Source organism: Pseudorca crassidens, chromosome 20, assembly GCF_039906515.1.
Source record: "Pseudorca crassidens isolate mPseCra1 chromosome 20, mPseCra1.hap1, whole genome shotgun sequence".
Lineage (NCBI taxonomy): Eukaryota > Metazoa > Chordata > Mammalia > Artiodactyla > Delphinidae > Pseudorca > Pseudorca crassidens.
In genome coordinates this window covers 10749392-10765962 of record NC_090315.1, presented here as the reverse complement: position 1 = coordinate 10765962, position 16571 = coordinate 10749392, and the positions used below count along the sequence as shown (strand labels likewise).

Sequence of the window (16571 nt, the reverse complement as noted above, 5' to 3'; positions counted from 1 at the left end):
CCCACAGCAGCCCTGGGCAAGGGAGACGGGGCTCAGCTGCCTCTTCCCAGTCCTTGCCGGCTCTCTCGGTTGCTTTGGCAACCATTCACTCACTCCCCCCTCCCCACCTTCTAGAAGCCGAGAGCTCAGGCCTGCAACGGTTGCCACAGTAACTGGAACCCCCTTATCGGTGTGGCTGGCTGGGTCCTCAGCCCACCCCCAGGGGGACTAGGGATGAGGCCCCGTTGCCATGGCAACCCCTGAAAGCCTGCAGCAACGGCCTCTGGGCTTTTGGAGAGGATGGGGAAGGGCTGGGGGATGGGGGAGACAGCAGAGAGGCCTGAGTGCCTGCCTGGACCCACCAGATGGAGGGCTGAGGGGTGGGGGAGGGCAAGGCTGTGGAGAGGGGAGAGCAGAGTGGGGCAAAGGCAACTCATGGAAGAGTGGAGACAGGGGGATGGAGAAAGCAGGGTGAGGTGGGTGCCTTTGCTGGCGATTCTCCAGATATTGGCTGTGGTTCTGACCTGGGCATCCTTACTATGTGTATTGGGGGCGGGCAGCAGGGAGAAGAGACACTAATTCTGGGTGATGCTGGGATATATGTGTATGGGAGAGACTCTGGGTAACACTGACTGACCAGTGTGAGTACATCTGTGAGGCTGTTTGGGTGAGTGGTGTGTGTGTGCATGTGTATACTTGGGCAGGACTGGCTCAATTATCTTTACGTGTGTGTGTGTGCGTGTGCGTGTGTAAAAGAAAGAGCAGGAGAGACAGAGATATAAAAAGACTGTGACATAGTGATTCCAGTAAAGACGTTTGTGTGTACTATTGTGTGGGGGGAAAGACTTTGGGTGTCGCTGTGACGTTCAAGGTTATGTACACTATTTGTGAGACTTGAGCTGGGTGTGCCCAAGGGTTTGAGAGTAAGAAACAAAGAATCCCAGGAAGTGGCATTGAGGCTGTACGATGAATGTATAGCACTTGGAGATTGTATGACTCTGTGTGTGTGTGTGTGTGTGTGTGTGTGTGTGCGTGTGTGTGTGTGTAAGGGAAAGAGATATCCAGACACCCCTAGGTGTTCAAAAGACTACTTGGATGAGTGGTATGTGGAATGCACATGTATGTGTAAGGGTGCGTGTATAGGAAACAGGCAAGACTCTGTGACTGATGTGTGTGAACATGAGGAAGAGAAAGAGACCAACAGGCGGACCCAGGGGTCAGTATGTAAGACTGTTTGGAGGACTGATGTATTTGTGTGTGTGTCTGAGTGTCTGAATTACAGCCAGACAAAGACGACTCCGCCAAGCCTGGCCGGGGTGAAGCTGTGAGCGCCTGGCTGATTTGGACGTATTAGGTGTGTGGGGTGTGTGTGTGTGTCTCTTCCTGGGTGAGAATCTCTCTGCAGGACCAGTAAACTCCCTGGGTCTGTAAAAGGTCCTGAGTGTGCGTCAGGCTCCGTGTGCCTGTGTGTCTGGGACACTTGGGGGTGAGTGTCTGGTGTCCTGTGGGTATTCCAGTGTGGCATGCTAGTGTTACCACCCTGACCCCTTGCTTGCCATCTCTCAGCCCGGCAAGCGAGTCTCGCCATGTGTCTGAGTGTCACTGTCTTGGGTCACCGGGGTAGTTGACATCCCCCATCTCCTTTGGGCCGCTGTTCCTCACTCGTACTCCCCTCCACCCCAGAACAATGGCTTGGTCTGAGCCAAGCGTGAGTCAGCGTGCAGGCTGCCTCCGTCTGGGTGTAAATAGGAAAGGGTGTGGGTCAGGGTGGGAACTAGGGGGTGGGGTGGCCCCAGGGAGAGCCTGACTGAAGTGGCCCAGCTCTCCATCTCTGGGAGGCTTCCTTCCAGCTCAGGGAGTCTGTGATCTCACAGACTTGTAGTTCTTAACCAGGGTCCACAGGGGCTTTGGGGGACTCAGTTTAACCCTGAACGAATATCTAATAGTAACAGCTGGTGCTTACATAACACCGATCACCAGGCATCACTCTAAGCACTTCATATGTACTTGTTCACTTTAATACATGAGGCGGGCAATATTATTATTCTTCACTTACTGCTAAGGACACTAAGGCACAGAGGGCTGGGATGTGTCCAAGTTCACTCAGCGAGCAGTGAAAGATCAGGGTTTTGAACCCAGGTGTCTGGCTTCCGAGTCTGGGCTTCTAACCATTGAGCCATCCTGTGCTATATGTGGGGTGGGTGGAGTGTGTGTGTGTGTGGTGGGGAGGGGCATACAATGATTGCAATTCTGCTTTTGTATTTTTGATGGTAAAAAAGAATATGTATGAATTTATTAAGCAGTCACTTAAGATTTTGCACTTGGCTGCAGAGATGTTATAAATCAATAAAAAAATTTAAGAAGTGTATGTGTCCGTTTTTCTTCTGGGGCTAGGGTCCAGGGCTTCAGGCGGCTCCTCAAAATCAGGAGGAGTTTTAGAATCACTAGAATGTCTGGTGAGCTACACAGAAGACTGTGTGGCTTTGGGCAGGTACCTGCCTCTTCTGGGTCTAAGTTTCTCCATGTATGACCGGGAAGGATTGAATCTGGGGCTTGGGGTTTCTGTATCAAGGAGGGGACACCCTTTGTGTGTTCTACCCCTCCCTTTGGGCAAAGGCCAGGTAGGTTTTTGTTTCATGGAGTAGACACATCAGTGTGTGTGTGTGTGTGTGTGTGTGTGTGTGTGTGTGTGTGTGTGAGAGAGAGAGAGAGAGAGAGAGAGACAGAACCAACTAGGCCCAGAGGACCCTTTCAATTTCTCTATTATCAGTTTTTACCTTTTTACCTTTCACCAGCCACACTGAACAAACTAACCCCCACCCCCAGCCTTTGAACATGCTATTTCATCTCCCTGGAGCACCCTTCACTGCTGCTTACCTAGCTCACTCTTATTATTCTGGCCTCCTCCTCCAGGAAGCCCTTCCTGATCTCCTCAGGCTGGGTCGGGTGCCCTGTCTGGGCTCCCTCCATCCTCTGGGTTTCCCTGTCCCAGCTCTGACCACTCTAGGTCATCAATGGTGTTCGGTTTATCTCCCCCACTGGGATGTGAGATCCGGGAGGGCTAGGCTGGGGTGCCTCAGTCACTGCTTGTGTCCCCATCTCGGTCCGGTATGGTGCTGGCATAGAGAAGATGCTCAGAGAATATATGTTGAATGAATGAATGAAAGGTATCAGCCAGGAGCAGAGGAACACATGCTTGAGCAGCAGCATCTCCATTTCTTACGTTCCTGTGGGTCCTGGGAAGTCCTAGGGACAGGACCAGGATGTAGGGAGCTGTGTCCTGCATCTCTGAGCCAGGAGCTAGTATATGCTATATGATCTGGAAGTTCCAACTTGGGGATGGGGAGCGGGGCTGGCTGCACATCCAGGGGCTGGGGAGAGATGCTGGCTCACGTTGCTTGTTTGAACAGTGTTTGGCCCAGGAGAGAGGCAATGACTGTCCCATCCTCTGGGGTTCTAGGCTGCCTGGCCAGTGGGATGTGTCACTGAGTTGAGAGGGAATGACATGTGTTATGTCACAGAATGTGGTCCAGGGGCAAGGAACCAAGTGTCCTTGGATGAAAGTCCCAAGCAGAGGTCTCATCCGTATCTTGTGGGCTAGGGGAGTGAGGGGGAAAACTGGGCCAGGGAGGAAGAGAAAAGGGGGTTGTGCTAGGTTCCCTGGACTGTTCTCTAAACCTCTTGCCAAAGCTGCTTAGTTAGATGGGAGGCAGGGGGGTGGAGGGAGGAGAGAGAGAGAGAGAGAAAGAGACACAGAGAGAGAGAGAGAGAGAGAGAGAGAGAGAGAGAGAATATGAATTTGTCCTGACCCTCGGCTCCAGCTCTGGTGTTTGACCTAAAAAATCCAAGGGGATTAAGGATGAACTAGAACCGGTGCTGGACCAGAGATGCAGTTCAGGGGGCCTTCCCTGGATTCCTAGATGTCAAAACTCAGGCATAGGTCTTGGGAGGGATATATGAAGGGGTGAGAGATATTGAGGGAGATTATAGAGAGTGGAGGGGCCTGGAAAAATTTATGATTGAAGGAAGGGAGATAGAGCTGGAGGAAAGGCAGAAAAGGGGCTGATTTTGGAGAGAGGGGAAGAAAAAAAACACGAGGGAGCTGAGACTTAGGAGAAAAAGAGAAACATAAAGGGAGAGATGGGCAAGCAGGGGCAGAAAGAAATGAGGGGCAATGCCCATTGAGGGGCGCTACCAACTACTGCTTGAATGGGTGACTGAACAGAGAGAGTTGGGAGAGGAAGACAGAGAAAAATGTGAGAATAAGAGAAGTGGAGGAAAAGGAAAATATGGGGAGAGAGATGGGAAGACAGAAAGGGAAGGGAAGAGGAGGGGAGGAAGAGGAAAAAGCCAAGACAGACAGACTGACTGGGAGGCTAAGAGAACAGAGATGGGGGATGTCCAAACGGAACCAGAGAGACAGAGCAGAAAGCAGAGCAGGAGGAGACAGAGAGAAGCCGATGGGAATGGAGCCTAAGGGAACAAGAGATGGGAAAGTCAGAAACAGAATGAGAGACACATAAAGAATGACACAGATGGAAAACCAGAGCGACTCAGATTGGGGCAAGATGGGGTGACAGAGAAATCCAAAGGGAAAGAGTCTATGTAACATGCATGGCTGGCCCCCCAAGCCCTGAGGGACACCCTAACACCTGCCTCCTTGGCCCCCGCAACCAGCTCCTCCAACTGACCCAAAGGGGCAGGTGTGTGGGAAGGGGCACATCTGCCAGCACATCATGCAAATGAGCTCATGAATATGCAGCAGCCCCATTGTCTTGCCCTGCCCCCACCCCCATCTGCTCAGGCCTGGCCCCTGGGGCCGAGGGCAGCTCTGTCCCCTGAGGGGGAGGGGAGGCCCCCTACCACTCTCACTGCCCCTAGGGCAGCCCTTCCCCCTCCTAGAGGGCCCAGGTGGGAGGGATGGGAGGCCGGAGGAAGAGGGCTGGGCTGGGGCTCACCCGGATAGAAGTCTTTGGACTTGGAGAGCTTGATAGTAGCTCCCGTCTCTTTCTGCAGCTGCACGATGGTCTGCCCGCCCTTGCCAATGATGGAGCCCGCCGCGTAGCTGGGGATCAGCACCTTCAGGAAGTATTCGCCTTCCTCTGCAGGGGCACACAGAGGGGACGGGAGTCAGGGGAGAAGGCTCTTCACCTTTGGACGGTACCTCCAGGGAGGCACTGGCATGGGCTGGGCTAGGAAACCACTGGGATCACAGTAACACAGAGAAGCAATGACCAAGAGAATAGCAGTAGGAAAATGAAACACGCCATGATCTTCATTCGCTCATTTATTCATTCATTCCGCAAATAATTCCTGAGCACCTGCTACGTGCTTGGCACCGTTCTAGGGAAACAGCCATGAAGAAAACAGACAAAGCTTCCTGATTTCGCAAATAAGGCAAATAAGGCCAAAAGAGTTTTGGTGATTCAGCCAAGAGCTCACACAGCTACACTCTTCTAGAGGGGGGAGACAGACAGTATGTGTTACGTTGTCGGATGGTGGTAAGTACGAAGAAAACAGAAAGAGGCAGGAAAGAGGAAGGGGGGTGTAGGTGCTGCACTGTCAGATCCGATGGCCAGGAAAGCCTTCCCCAAGAATGTGGCATTCTTTGTTCATCAAACATTTCTAGAGCACCCAATATGCGCTAGACTCTGTTCCAAGTAATTTACAAATACGAGTTTTTTTTCATTTTCACACTGAGGCTGAGGGAGGTACTTAAAAAAAAAAAACCATTCTCCAGATAAGTAAACAAAGGTGAAGAAATTGCTCCCGTTCACATAGCTAGTAGGTGGCAGGGCTGAGATCTGAACCCCACCTGGCTCCAGAGTCCATGCTCTGAACCATTATGATACACTCTTTCCAGACAGTCGAGGAGGAAACAGAACTATGGGGCTATGTGGAGGAAGAGCAAGTGCAAAGGCCCTGGGATGGGGTTATGCCTGCGTTGTTTGAGTGAGAGAGAGGTGGCCAGTGTTGCTGGGGCTGAGTGAGAGAGGAGGAGAGTTAGAAGAAATGAGGGCTGAGAGGGTTGGAGGTAGTGGTGGAGTGTTCAGGCTTGTGGACCAAGGTGGTTTTTATTCCAAGTGAGATGAGAGCTACGGGAAGGCTCTGAGCAGAGGAGGGATGTGATCTGTCTTAGATTTTAAGAAGATCCCTCTGATACTCATGAGGTGAGCAGACTGTGACATGCATGGGTGGAAGAGCATGAGGCAACTGCAATGGTCCAGGCAGGAAGTGACGGTGGTCTGACTGGTGGAAGCAGCGAAGGGGGAGGGGAGAGGAGGGCTGGACTCCGGAGAGGTTCTAACACTCACTACTGAGCCAGTGCTCTGCTGAGTGCTTTGCCAGCTTGATCTCATCCATTCCTCACAACCGTCCACTGAGGTGGGTAGAATGAGCTCCATTTTTACATAAGGAGAAACTGAGGCACAGAGCAGTGAAGGTACCGGCCCAAGGGCACCAAGACAGTTGCTGGGCTGAGATTCAAATGCAACTCTGATTCATTTTTCGCCCACCCATGCTTAACACTTTCCCCTGCTGGTGGCTAAAGACCAATGTGCTCCAGGACAGACTCAAAGACCTAGAGGCGGTGAAGTAGCACCAGGGACCCTTTATGGGGCTTTGGTCATTCTTTGTTATGGACCAGTTTTCTTGGTCACGTGTAAAGCCCTTTGTTAAAGCAGTCTCAAGGCAAGTGCCTAACCTTTCCCACCTTCTAACCAAACTGTCGCCCCCAGGGTAGACATTCGGGAACTTTCGGAGTCTAAGTTACTTTGTGATTTGGCCCCCGTCCACATTTCCAGCTGCAAACCCTCATCTTCCTCCAGGTGCACTAGACACATTTTCCTTTTTGTTCCTCAAACTTCCCTCCTCCCTCCCACCTCAGGGCCTTTGCACATTCTCTTTGCCTGGAACTCCCCTCCCTCAGTGAATCCCTCTTGTCCTTCAGGTCCCCCCTCAAATGTCCCTTCTTGGACTGGAACCCTGAGGAGGGGAAGGATCCCTCTGTCTCATGCCTTCGGAACGATGTACCACAGTCATCCAGTGTGGGCCACATCACTGAAGCTCGCCCTTGTGTCCATGGACTCATGCAGCGCCCAGCGCTTGGTAGGTATGCAATAAACACTGGGAAAAGGAAGGGATGAGCCAGGCCATTTTGCTTCCAAAGCTTAAGGTCTTAGGCCATCATCCCCCACTGGTTTTTCAACTTTTTCTTTTAAGCAAAGGAAACCTATTTTCAATGTCTCCCGTGAAACTCCAACATCTAGAGCAGATAAAAGAGAAACTGCTCTGTTGCAAGTGGGGGCAGGGTGGGACTTCCCTGGCGGTCCAGTGGCTAAGACTCTGCACTTCCACTGCAGGGGCCGCGGGTTTGATCCCTGGTGGGGGAACTAAGATCCCGCGTGCCGCACCGTGAGGCCAAAAATTTTTAAATTTAAAATAAAAGTGGGGGCAGGACTGGGGACTGGGAGTCATGCCCATCTCCACCTGGTCCCTTAAGATTGAAAGTTCTGGGTTCCCTGATGTGTGAAGATGGAGGTATGAGGGCAGGATGTGGCTTTGCAGGCATGGGGAGGGATCCAGAAGTAAGGGGTTTCCTTTAGCCCAAGGCAATCCTCTTAAACTTGCCTAATCAGACCACTAAGCCTATTAGGTAATTAGCCCCCCAGGGTGCCCTTCCATCAATCATCCTGACACCCGACCCCCCCAAATTACTTCCTTCCTTGGCCTCACAGAGGTGGTCCCTTGCCAGCCCTGCCCCTCAACCTGACAGAGTTGGGGGGGCTAGTTCTCCACCTTTGGAAAGTTCAGAAAGATGGGAAGGTGTTCTCACTAGAACTCCATCCTCTTTCCTTCTTTGATTTCATTCCCCATCTTTTCTCCAGCCAGAACCACTTCCCCAGCTTCCCTCTTGAAGATGGAAGGTAATCGTCTGCTCTGAAGAAAACTGGGGACGCCCCCCACTCCCCTCCTTCACGTTTCCTCAGGTTTTGTCTGAGAATCTCCAAATGAAATGGCAGAAACAGCCCTAGACTGGGTGCAACTTTTGTCACTGATGGGTTGCGTGGCCTTGGGCGAGTCTCCTCACCTCTTTGGGCCTCTGTTTTCTCATCTGTAAAATGGGGACAGGAGAGCGCTAGTTCCTGGAGTTATTATCATTAATGAAATGCTAAACTGTAAAGTACTTAGGAGGGTCTCAGGCACACAGACCACTTGAGAAATGTCAGATATCATCATCATCGTTACTAATATTACCTATTTCACAAACACAGGTAAAATTCTTATCACAGTGTCTGGTACACAGTAAGTGCTCTATGTCAGAGAGACTTACTGGTAAATGAGGAAATGAGCCTCCAAGGTTTGGGGTTTTGTTAGGAAATAGAAGGAGGGGAGACCCCACTTCCTTCATCACCTTTCCCCAGGCTTCTCCCTGCTTTTTGGAGGAGGAATGTCTTCTCACTGATAGAAACGAGGCTCTGCTTCCACTCACCCTCCCAGCATCTCTGTAACTCTCTTCCCGAATTTGGCCCTTGTTGTATCCCTCTGTACTATTATTTCCTTGCTTCTTCTCTCCCTCTTCCCTCCCTCGTTCCAACAAATCCTTCCTGAGCATCTGCTACGTGCCAGGCCTTGTTTTAGATCCTGGGGACATAGCAGGGAACAAGACAGACAGTCCATGCCCTTTAAGTCCACTCCCTCTTAAAATGTAAATGCATCTATTTAAAGAGGACATTTAAAAAATCATTGCTAATAGTCCGAGTTTGAAGGGCTGGTTATATTTTTTTCTCCCAAAGCACACTGATATAAACTAAAAATGATCCCCCAAAAAAGTCTGTCCGTGGACCCCCTTAAACCACCTGGTGGGCGCTTGGCAGTCCTTATATCAGACTAGTAGAAGTTTGGGGGCCCCTCCTCAGAGGCCAGAGTCCTCCTCTCGCCTGTAGAAGGTCAGGATTCTAAGTCCCAGGAGTCCCCATAGTAGCCCACAGTCTGCTCTGGTTTTCTGCAGAATCTTTTGCATCCCCCACCGTGGGAAGCCCACCTCCCCCAGGAAGAAGCCAGGGCTTTATCTGCCAGCCTGCCTTGTAGCACAGGGCAGACACGTGACCTCACCTCAGCTAAACCCAGAGTCCCCAGACCTCACACATCCCACCCTGTTTGAGAAACCAAGGCTCTGCCTGTGAAAAAGTACTTCCTTCTACCAAAGCAAAATCTAGATGCCAGAACTTTCCACCCACCCACCCTTCCCTTCACTTTTCCTTTGGGGTTCAGGCAGCTCCCTCTACACAGGACAGCAAATGAAGATGCCAACTTCAGCGCTCCGGGTTCCCCTCTGCTGATTTCCATATTTCCACCTCGGGATCAAGCTGCCTTTCCACTTTCTAGTCATCCTGAGTCTCTGGTCCCCCCTTCCCTTTTGTGCCCACCCTCCTCAGGAATGCTTATAAAAGTTTCCAAAAAGTAACCAATATTCCCCCACCTCCACAAATAATGTTAACCTACCCAGAAGATTTGGGGTGCTATGGGAAGAGTGGCACTTTATACAGAGAGTTGATCCCGAAAGGTGGCTCGGATCTGGGAGACGGGGCAGAATTGGATGCGGCAGAGGTGTTGTTTTGGTGACAGTATATTTCAGGGGGAACCAAAGTTGGGGTGTTGTACTCATGGTTCCTGCTCTTGTCTGGGGGTCGGGGGTGGAAGCATCGGTGTGTCCTGTGGAGGTATGAGGAGGCTGGGGTGGGATGTGCGTGAGGATGTCGCGGGCGGAAGACAAGATGGCAGGGGTGTGGTTGGGAGTGGGACCCCTGAGGAGGGATGGGATGTTGGCTGGGTGACACCTTTCTGTGAATGACGGTGTTGCCTGTCCATGTGAGAAATGTAATACAACTGTCTTTGAGTTGTGCCATTGTCTCCAAGTGAGAGAGAGGTGGATGGGGTATGATTTCCTTGGGGCGAATCACCACTGGATGGTAAATCAGGAATGTGACATTCTCAGTAGCAATAATAATGATGATGATAATAATAGTAATAATAATAGCTGTTGTCTATTGAGTGCTTACTATCTGCCAGGCCTGATGCCGTGTGCTTCACATACAATCTCACTGAACCCACACAACAGCCTGGAGAGGTGGAGGTGCATCTTACAGTACCCATTTTCCAGATGAGAACACTGAGGCTCAGAGCAGTGAAAGAACTCACCCGAGGGTCCCACACCAAGCACATGACAGTGATGAGAGGAACCCTGGAAGCTCTCATTCTAGGGCTCTTAACCTTGGTGATACTGACTATGTGTTAACGATCAAGGATCTTGGGAGCAAGGCCTGGCTGCTGTAAGCTACATTTGGGGTGTGAGGTGTGTGTGTGCGGTGGGGAGTTGCTGTTTCTGTGTATATGGGGCTGACAGAGGTGGGAATACAGTCAGGAGTATGGGGGCCATTCTAGTAGCACCTTAAGAGTTATCATCTGCAGGAATTCCCTGGCGGTCCAGTGGTTAGGTCTGAGCACTTTCACTGGTCAGGGAACTAAGATCCCGCAAGCCACACGGCGTGGCCAAAGAAAGAAAAAGAGGTATCATCCGTGCTCAAGGGAGACACTCTGTTACCGTGCCACCAGACTGGGATTATTTGTTTCTCCACTGAGTTCCCAACTGGAGCTTCCATCCAACCTCTTCATTCAAGCCCTCCTGTCCTTAGCGCCTCGTCTCCTTCCCAACGGTGTCTGCCTGCCAGTTACAGTGCCCAGAAGCCAGTTTTAACAGCCACCATCTCCTCTATCAGCCCCTAGGCTGGCACCATGGGTAGGAGCCAATCTGCCCAGGCTGGCACGACTTGCTGCGACACCCTAGAAAGTCCCTTACTCCTCTGAGCCTTGGTTTGCTTGCCTGAAAATGGGGTTCACTATAGAGTCTACCCATGCAATGGAGCCAGCCTCCTGAGTTCAAATCCTGGCTCTGCCTCTTATTAGCTGACTGACCTTGGGCAAGTTAATTAACCTCTCTGTACCTCAGTGTGTCACCTGTAAGATGGGTAACATAATCAGATTGTAAGGATTATTAAATGATTGGTCCGTGCCCAGTGTTTTCCCTAATACTTTTGGTGCACTGTGGCACCATATCTGGCAGCCATTGTTATAATTTATTATTATTATTTATTTATTATTATTAGTATCACATCATAGAATGTTGGGAGAATTAAATGAAATATTGCATGTAAGGCAGTAAGCAAGAATACTGGTAGCTGCTGTCATCTGTAACTATTGTTATTTCCCCATTTGGCAGATGGTGACGCTGAAGCTCAGAAAAGGCGTGAGGTTGACCCAGTGTCCCACAGACATGAAAATATTATTGGAAGGAGCCGTCAATTTTGAGATGAAAGTCCTGGACAGTTGCCCAGCCCTGGCCCTGAGGGTTTCTGCAAATGGAGGACTGTCCTTTCGCATCTCTGGGCCTCAGTTTCCCCTGGGAAGAGTCTGGAGGAGAGGGTCCCTAAGGGCTCACCCTAGTTTCCCCACAGCTGAAGGAGGCAGGATGCACAGTGGCTGAGCACATGAGCTCTGGAGCCAGGCAGCCCAGGGCTGGAGAGATCCCAGCTTCCCCACTATGAGCTGTGTGAGTTCGGGCTAGCGGCTTCATTTCTCTAAGCCTCAGTTTTCCTCATCTGCAAAAGCAGCTCAAATCATCTCCCCCAGGGCTGTACTGGGAAATTAACCCGTATCTCAGAGCCTGACTCGTAGTAGGTGTCAAACACTTGGACCTGACCGTCCTGGCAGCATCACAGTTAGGTGGTGCTGCTGTGCTCTGAGTGCTCAGATTTTGAGCATCTCAGCCTCTTTAAGAGAAGGATGAGACCTCCTCCCCTTCCCCCCAGCAGGGGTGGGGCTGGACCTCCAGGCTGGGTTCAGGGACCGCCTGGGTACCCGACCCTTCCTAGGGCTGGGAATGGCAGTGAGGCAGGAAGGAGGCAAGGATGTGGCAGGGACACATTCATGTGTGTGCTGGGGGTGGGGGAGCAGGAAGAAGGACAGGAAACTCCCTCCCACCCCTCCCCCAACTTCCCTTTCCTCCAATTTCTGCTGGACACCCTCACAGGCAGCCAGGGGTTCCCCATTTCCTATCGCACCTGGCCAGGGGCGGCAGGGGGCTGGGACGGGAGGAAGAGATGGCTCCTGTTCATCCAAGGAGAGGAGGTGGGAGGTCCCCACCCCACCCACTACAATGCCCGAGGCCATCCCTTTCCCATCCGGAGGAAAAGGCCAGAGGAAGCGGAGATTTTGGCCAAGGTGACCGCTGGGAAGGGCTTGTCTGTTCTGGGGTCTCCCTCCTTCCAGGGAGCTAATGGGCTGGGCTCTGAGTCCCCTGACAAACCCTACCTCACGGGTAGACATACACCTAGAGTTCCCAGCTTGGCTTTTATTCTCTGGTACACATACCTCTTCACACACACACAGTGAGGGTCCCTCTTGTCTTACACACACACCCCTTCTGTGTTGTCAAACATGCAGCCATCACACAAACACACACACACACACACACACACTCCCTTGTCACACACACACAGAATCATCCCCACACCAACCATTTCACACACAGCCCCTTGTTACACATATACACACACTTGGGTGTCACACATACACCTTCCCTTTTCCCACCCCCTGGGTGTCACATGCACACGTTCCTGCACCCTGTCACATGGGTCCCCATCCTTCCCTTTCCTTGTTACACACCCTCATGAATTTCACCACAGAGCCCCAGTCTCTCCCCTGTCATACACCCACCTTCCCTTGTTGCACACACCCCCTCTGATGTCACCATTGCACACCTCCGTGTGTCACACCCAGCCACAGCCTCTCTGGAGTCACGCCCACACTCTTTTCTTGTCATATACCCACACCAGCTTCTCCTGGTCCCACCCCACCCGGGACACGCCTGTGTCACACACACTGAACTGCCATCCTCTGATCCACACAGCCTCTCATGGCTCACACCCAGAGCCGGCCCATTCGGCAGCCCACACACACCTCCTTGCATGTCACACACACCCTCTCACTCATGTGTCACACTCTGCCACAGTCCCCTCTGGAGTGACATGCACGCACTTGTCACATATACCCCTATGGGGGTCTCAAACACGGAGCCCAGCCCCTCTCACCCTCTCATCTCTTACACACACACACACACCCTCCTTCCTGTCATATCCATGATCCCTAATGTCACATATCCAGGCCTTACAGGGCTCACACGCACACACGAACACACACACACACCTGTCCCAGCCACACATTCTCTCACTGAGCTTTACACACCCACCCTTTCCTCCATGTCACCCAACACACCCACCTAGCTTGTCCCCACGCAAAATCCCGCCCATAGCCCACACATGCCTCCCTCCGGGACAACCCTTGCTCAGGACATCCCCAGGGAGGGAGGCTGGGAAGCTCCGGGTCCACAGGCCTCCTCAGCTTCTTCCCCTCCCCCCGCCAGGACACGCCAGCCCGGGAACACCCCTGCCCCGAAAGGGTCACATCACACACCCCTCAAGGACACAGAGACACCCGATCGGAGGCACCCACGCCCCCCATCCTTTGCGCGCCCCCAAGGACACTTACCACCCCCTCCCCCCCAAGTCCTCTCAACGCAGACAAAGCTCCCAGCCCAGGGCCGCGGCGAGAGGGGGAAGGGGTCCTGTTCCCTCCCCAACTCCCCTCTCCGTTCCCCAGTCTAGGGAGGGGCGCCCTTCCCCTCCCCAGAGCCCTTGCACCTGCCATTTGGGGGGGAGGAGGCTGGAGAAAGGCGCGGCCCCCTGCCCGCTCCCCCACCCGGAGCCGCAGCCCTTTCTCACCTCCCGTGTTGCTGCGCTTGGTGCAGACCACCTCGGGGGGCGTTTCGAGGGGCCTTTTGCGGGAATCCGGGGCCTCGGGCTCCATGGGGGGGGCCTGGGGCGGCGGCTGCTGCTGCTGCGGCGGCTGCGGCGGCGGCGGCGGCGGCTGCTGTGGCGGCGGCGACGGCTGCTGGGGAGGCTGGGGTTGCGGCGGCGGCGGCGGCGGCGGGGGCGGCGGCGGCTGCGGGGCCGCGGAGGCCGTGAAGAGGCCGTGCACCGCGCCGGCGGCCATCATCCTCATGGTGGGGGGGGCTGGGGGACGGGGGAGAGGGAGGGGGAGGGAAGGGGATGTGGGAGGGGGAGGGGGCGGTGGCGGAGGGATGGGGGAGGGGGAACCCCGGAGAGGGGAGGAGGGAGGGAGCTGCTTCTGGGGGGCTGACAGAGCCTGGAGAGCGGATGTGAGCGGGACGGGAAGGAAAAGGGGGTCTCGGATAGGGCCCAGAGAGAACTGAGGGGTGGGGTCTCTCTCAAGATTACGGAGGCCGGGGGACTGGCCGCGCCACTGTGGGGGACGGGACCCCCTTCTTTGCTCCCCGGGGCAGAGGGCCTAGCCCCCCAGACCCTGCCCGGGGCGGGGGGCCGGAGGAACGGGGCCGGAGATGGGAGGCGGAGGCGGCCGCTAGTGGGGACCCGGGGGGCGGCGAGCGCGGGCGGCAGCGGTGGCTGGGCTGGCGGTGGCTGCTGGCCCGAGCATCTTCTTCCCGGAGGCTCCCACAGCGGCCTGGCCCCTCCCACCCGCGCAAGGTCACGCCCATGCAGGTCAGGGCCACGCCCTTCGACGCCCCATTGGCCTGTCCTTGAATCCTGGACCACGCCCCCAGAGTTGACTACGCCCCTCCCCGCAGCTACGCGAGGGACCAGGCTCTCCCAGGCTGCAATAACCCTGGGCTCCTCCAGTTTCCCCACCCCTCGCCTGTAATGAGCGTTTATTGAACAAGTACTTACCATGTGCCAGGTCCGGTTCTAATTACCATGTGCCAGGTCCGGTTCTAAGTAAGCACGTCACAAACATTATCACATTTAATTCCTAGAGCAACCAATTCTGTGAGGTACTCCTGTTACCCCCGTTTTACAGATGAGGAAACTGAGCCTCAGCCACTTGACATCACTTGGTTGCTAAAAGAAATCCCACTTCACATATCTCGCATCCCCGACAGCTGAGAAATTGCTCCTCAAATCTTTCATCTATCCCTTGAAGAATCGACACAGAGTTACTGCAAGGGCTTAGGGGATTGAGTTCAATGAACACCTGACTTACAAAATGTAGTGCTTGAGCCTAGCACCCAACTGCCACTCAATTCAATCAATGGCACTTATGAACCTACAGAGTGCCAGGCACTGTCCCAAACACTGGGATACAACAGGGGACTAAACAGTCTTGGCCCTTAAAGAGTAAGTATTACTATTCACGTCATTAAGAAAACCTGATTTTCATATGACAGATGGAGGCCCAGGAATGTGGAATGTAGCTTGTCCAAGGGTGTATAGGTAGACAGAGGGAAAACTGGGATTCAAACATAGGCCAAGCTTAATTTCAGAGCCCAAAGTCACTGGAAGTAGGGGCCCCTTCCTTAGAATGGATCATTGCTAATATTTAATTTTGTCTAATACATGAATTTCCTTCTCCCTGGATTTCTGGTCTCCAAGGATTCTTTTTCCTTCCTAGGTCAGCCAGAGGCAAGATTAGGCTCAGAGGGGGCCTGGATGGGGGTAATTTTGGCAGCTGGGGGGCCCCTCCCTCTGCTCCACCCCACTCCTGTCCCTCCCTTGCCACGCTCTCAGGTCCCCAGGATGGGGAGGGTAGCAGATGGCCTGGGGTGGATGGGGTGGCCGCCCATCTGTCCCCTCCCCCCCATTGTCCCCAGAGTCAAAGGGGATGGGAGGGGGTTGTGGTCCACTGCAGTCTGGATCCTCCCCCTCCATCTTCTTGGAGGGAGCTGAGGAGCTGGTTGCCATGGAGACAGAGAAGAGGCAGAGGGATGCAGGGAGATACTGGGGTCAGGCAGAGATCCACACCTTAGACCTTCGAGTCACATGTAGTCACACCACACAGGTATATATATCCCAACATCCGTGGAGTAAGGTGTGAAATTCCCCCCAACACACACAGAGTCACACAGGTCCCCCTGCAGACACACAGGTGCACACTCAACAATTTTACACAGGCACACTCTAATGTATGAAGAAGACTCACAGGGAATAGGCATACACACACATACACACACACCCATAATGCATTAGGCACATTCACAAAGCCACGCCACAGGTTCTTATGCACAAATAGAAACATAATCTAATATCTGAGTATGATCCAGGTGCACCTATTCAGAGCCAAAACAAATCCACACTTGGCCACACACATAATGAGAATTTACACGTACAGGATCAAAGCTACAAGACATACACAACCTATGTTATATAAGGCATACATGTTAGTGACGTGATAGATAGACTGACAAACAGACTCAATTGTGTCTTCCACACTAATTGCGGAATCACACACATTTAGACACATGACCCACGTAGACTAATGCACAAAATGCATGGGACCTCGCAGGCCACTCAGCAACCCACACAGCACACGTGGAGTCAGGGTGCTGCTCAGCCCCCACCCTCAAGTCATGCCTGCAGCCCCAGTTCCACACACACACCCCAAGCCCTCCCATTTGGACACACACAACAGCACGGTCGGTCACGCACTCACACTCACACACA

At 53.2% G+C, this 16571-nt stretch overlaps 1 protein-coding gene across 3 annotated transcripts in view; it reads right to left on the bottom strand.

Annotated features, from left to right (window-relative positions):
- NOVA2 (NOVA alternative splicing regulator 2) overlaps positions 1-13989 on the bottom strand; it is a 30830-nt gene extending 16841 nt beyond the window's left edge. For all 3 annotated transcript variants that reach the window (XR_010938863.1, XR_010938864.1, XM_067717894.1), the window contains exons 1-2: positions 13818-13989; positions 4938-5081 (exon numbers count right to left, since the gene is read on the bottom strand). Coding sequence is in view for 1 of the 3 variants with exons in the window: in XM_067717894.1 (XP_067573995.1) it covers positions 4938-5081; positions 13818-13902 (229 nt within the window). In the remaining 2 variants the exon portion in view is untranslated. The remainder of the gene's footprint in view (positions 1-4937; positions 5082-13817) is intronic.
- Between the last annotated feature and the right edge of the window lie 2582 nt (positions 13990-16571).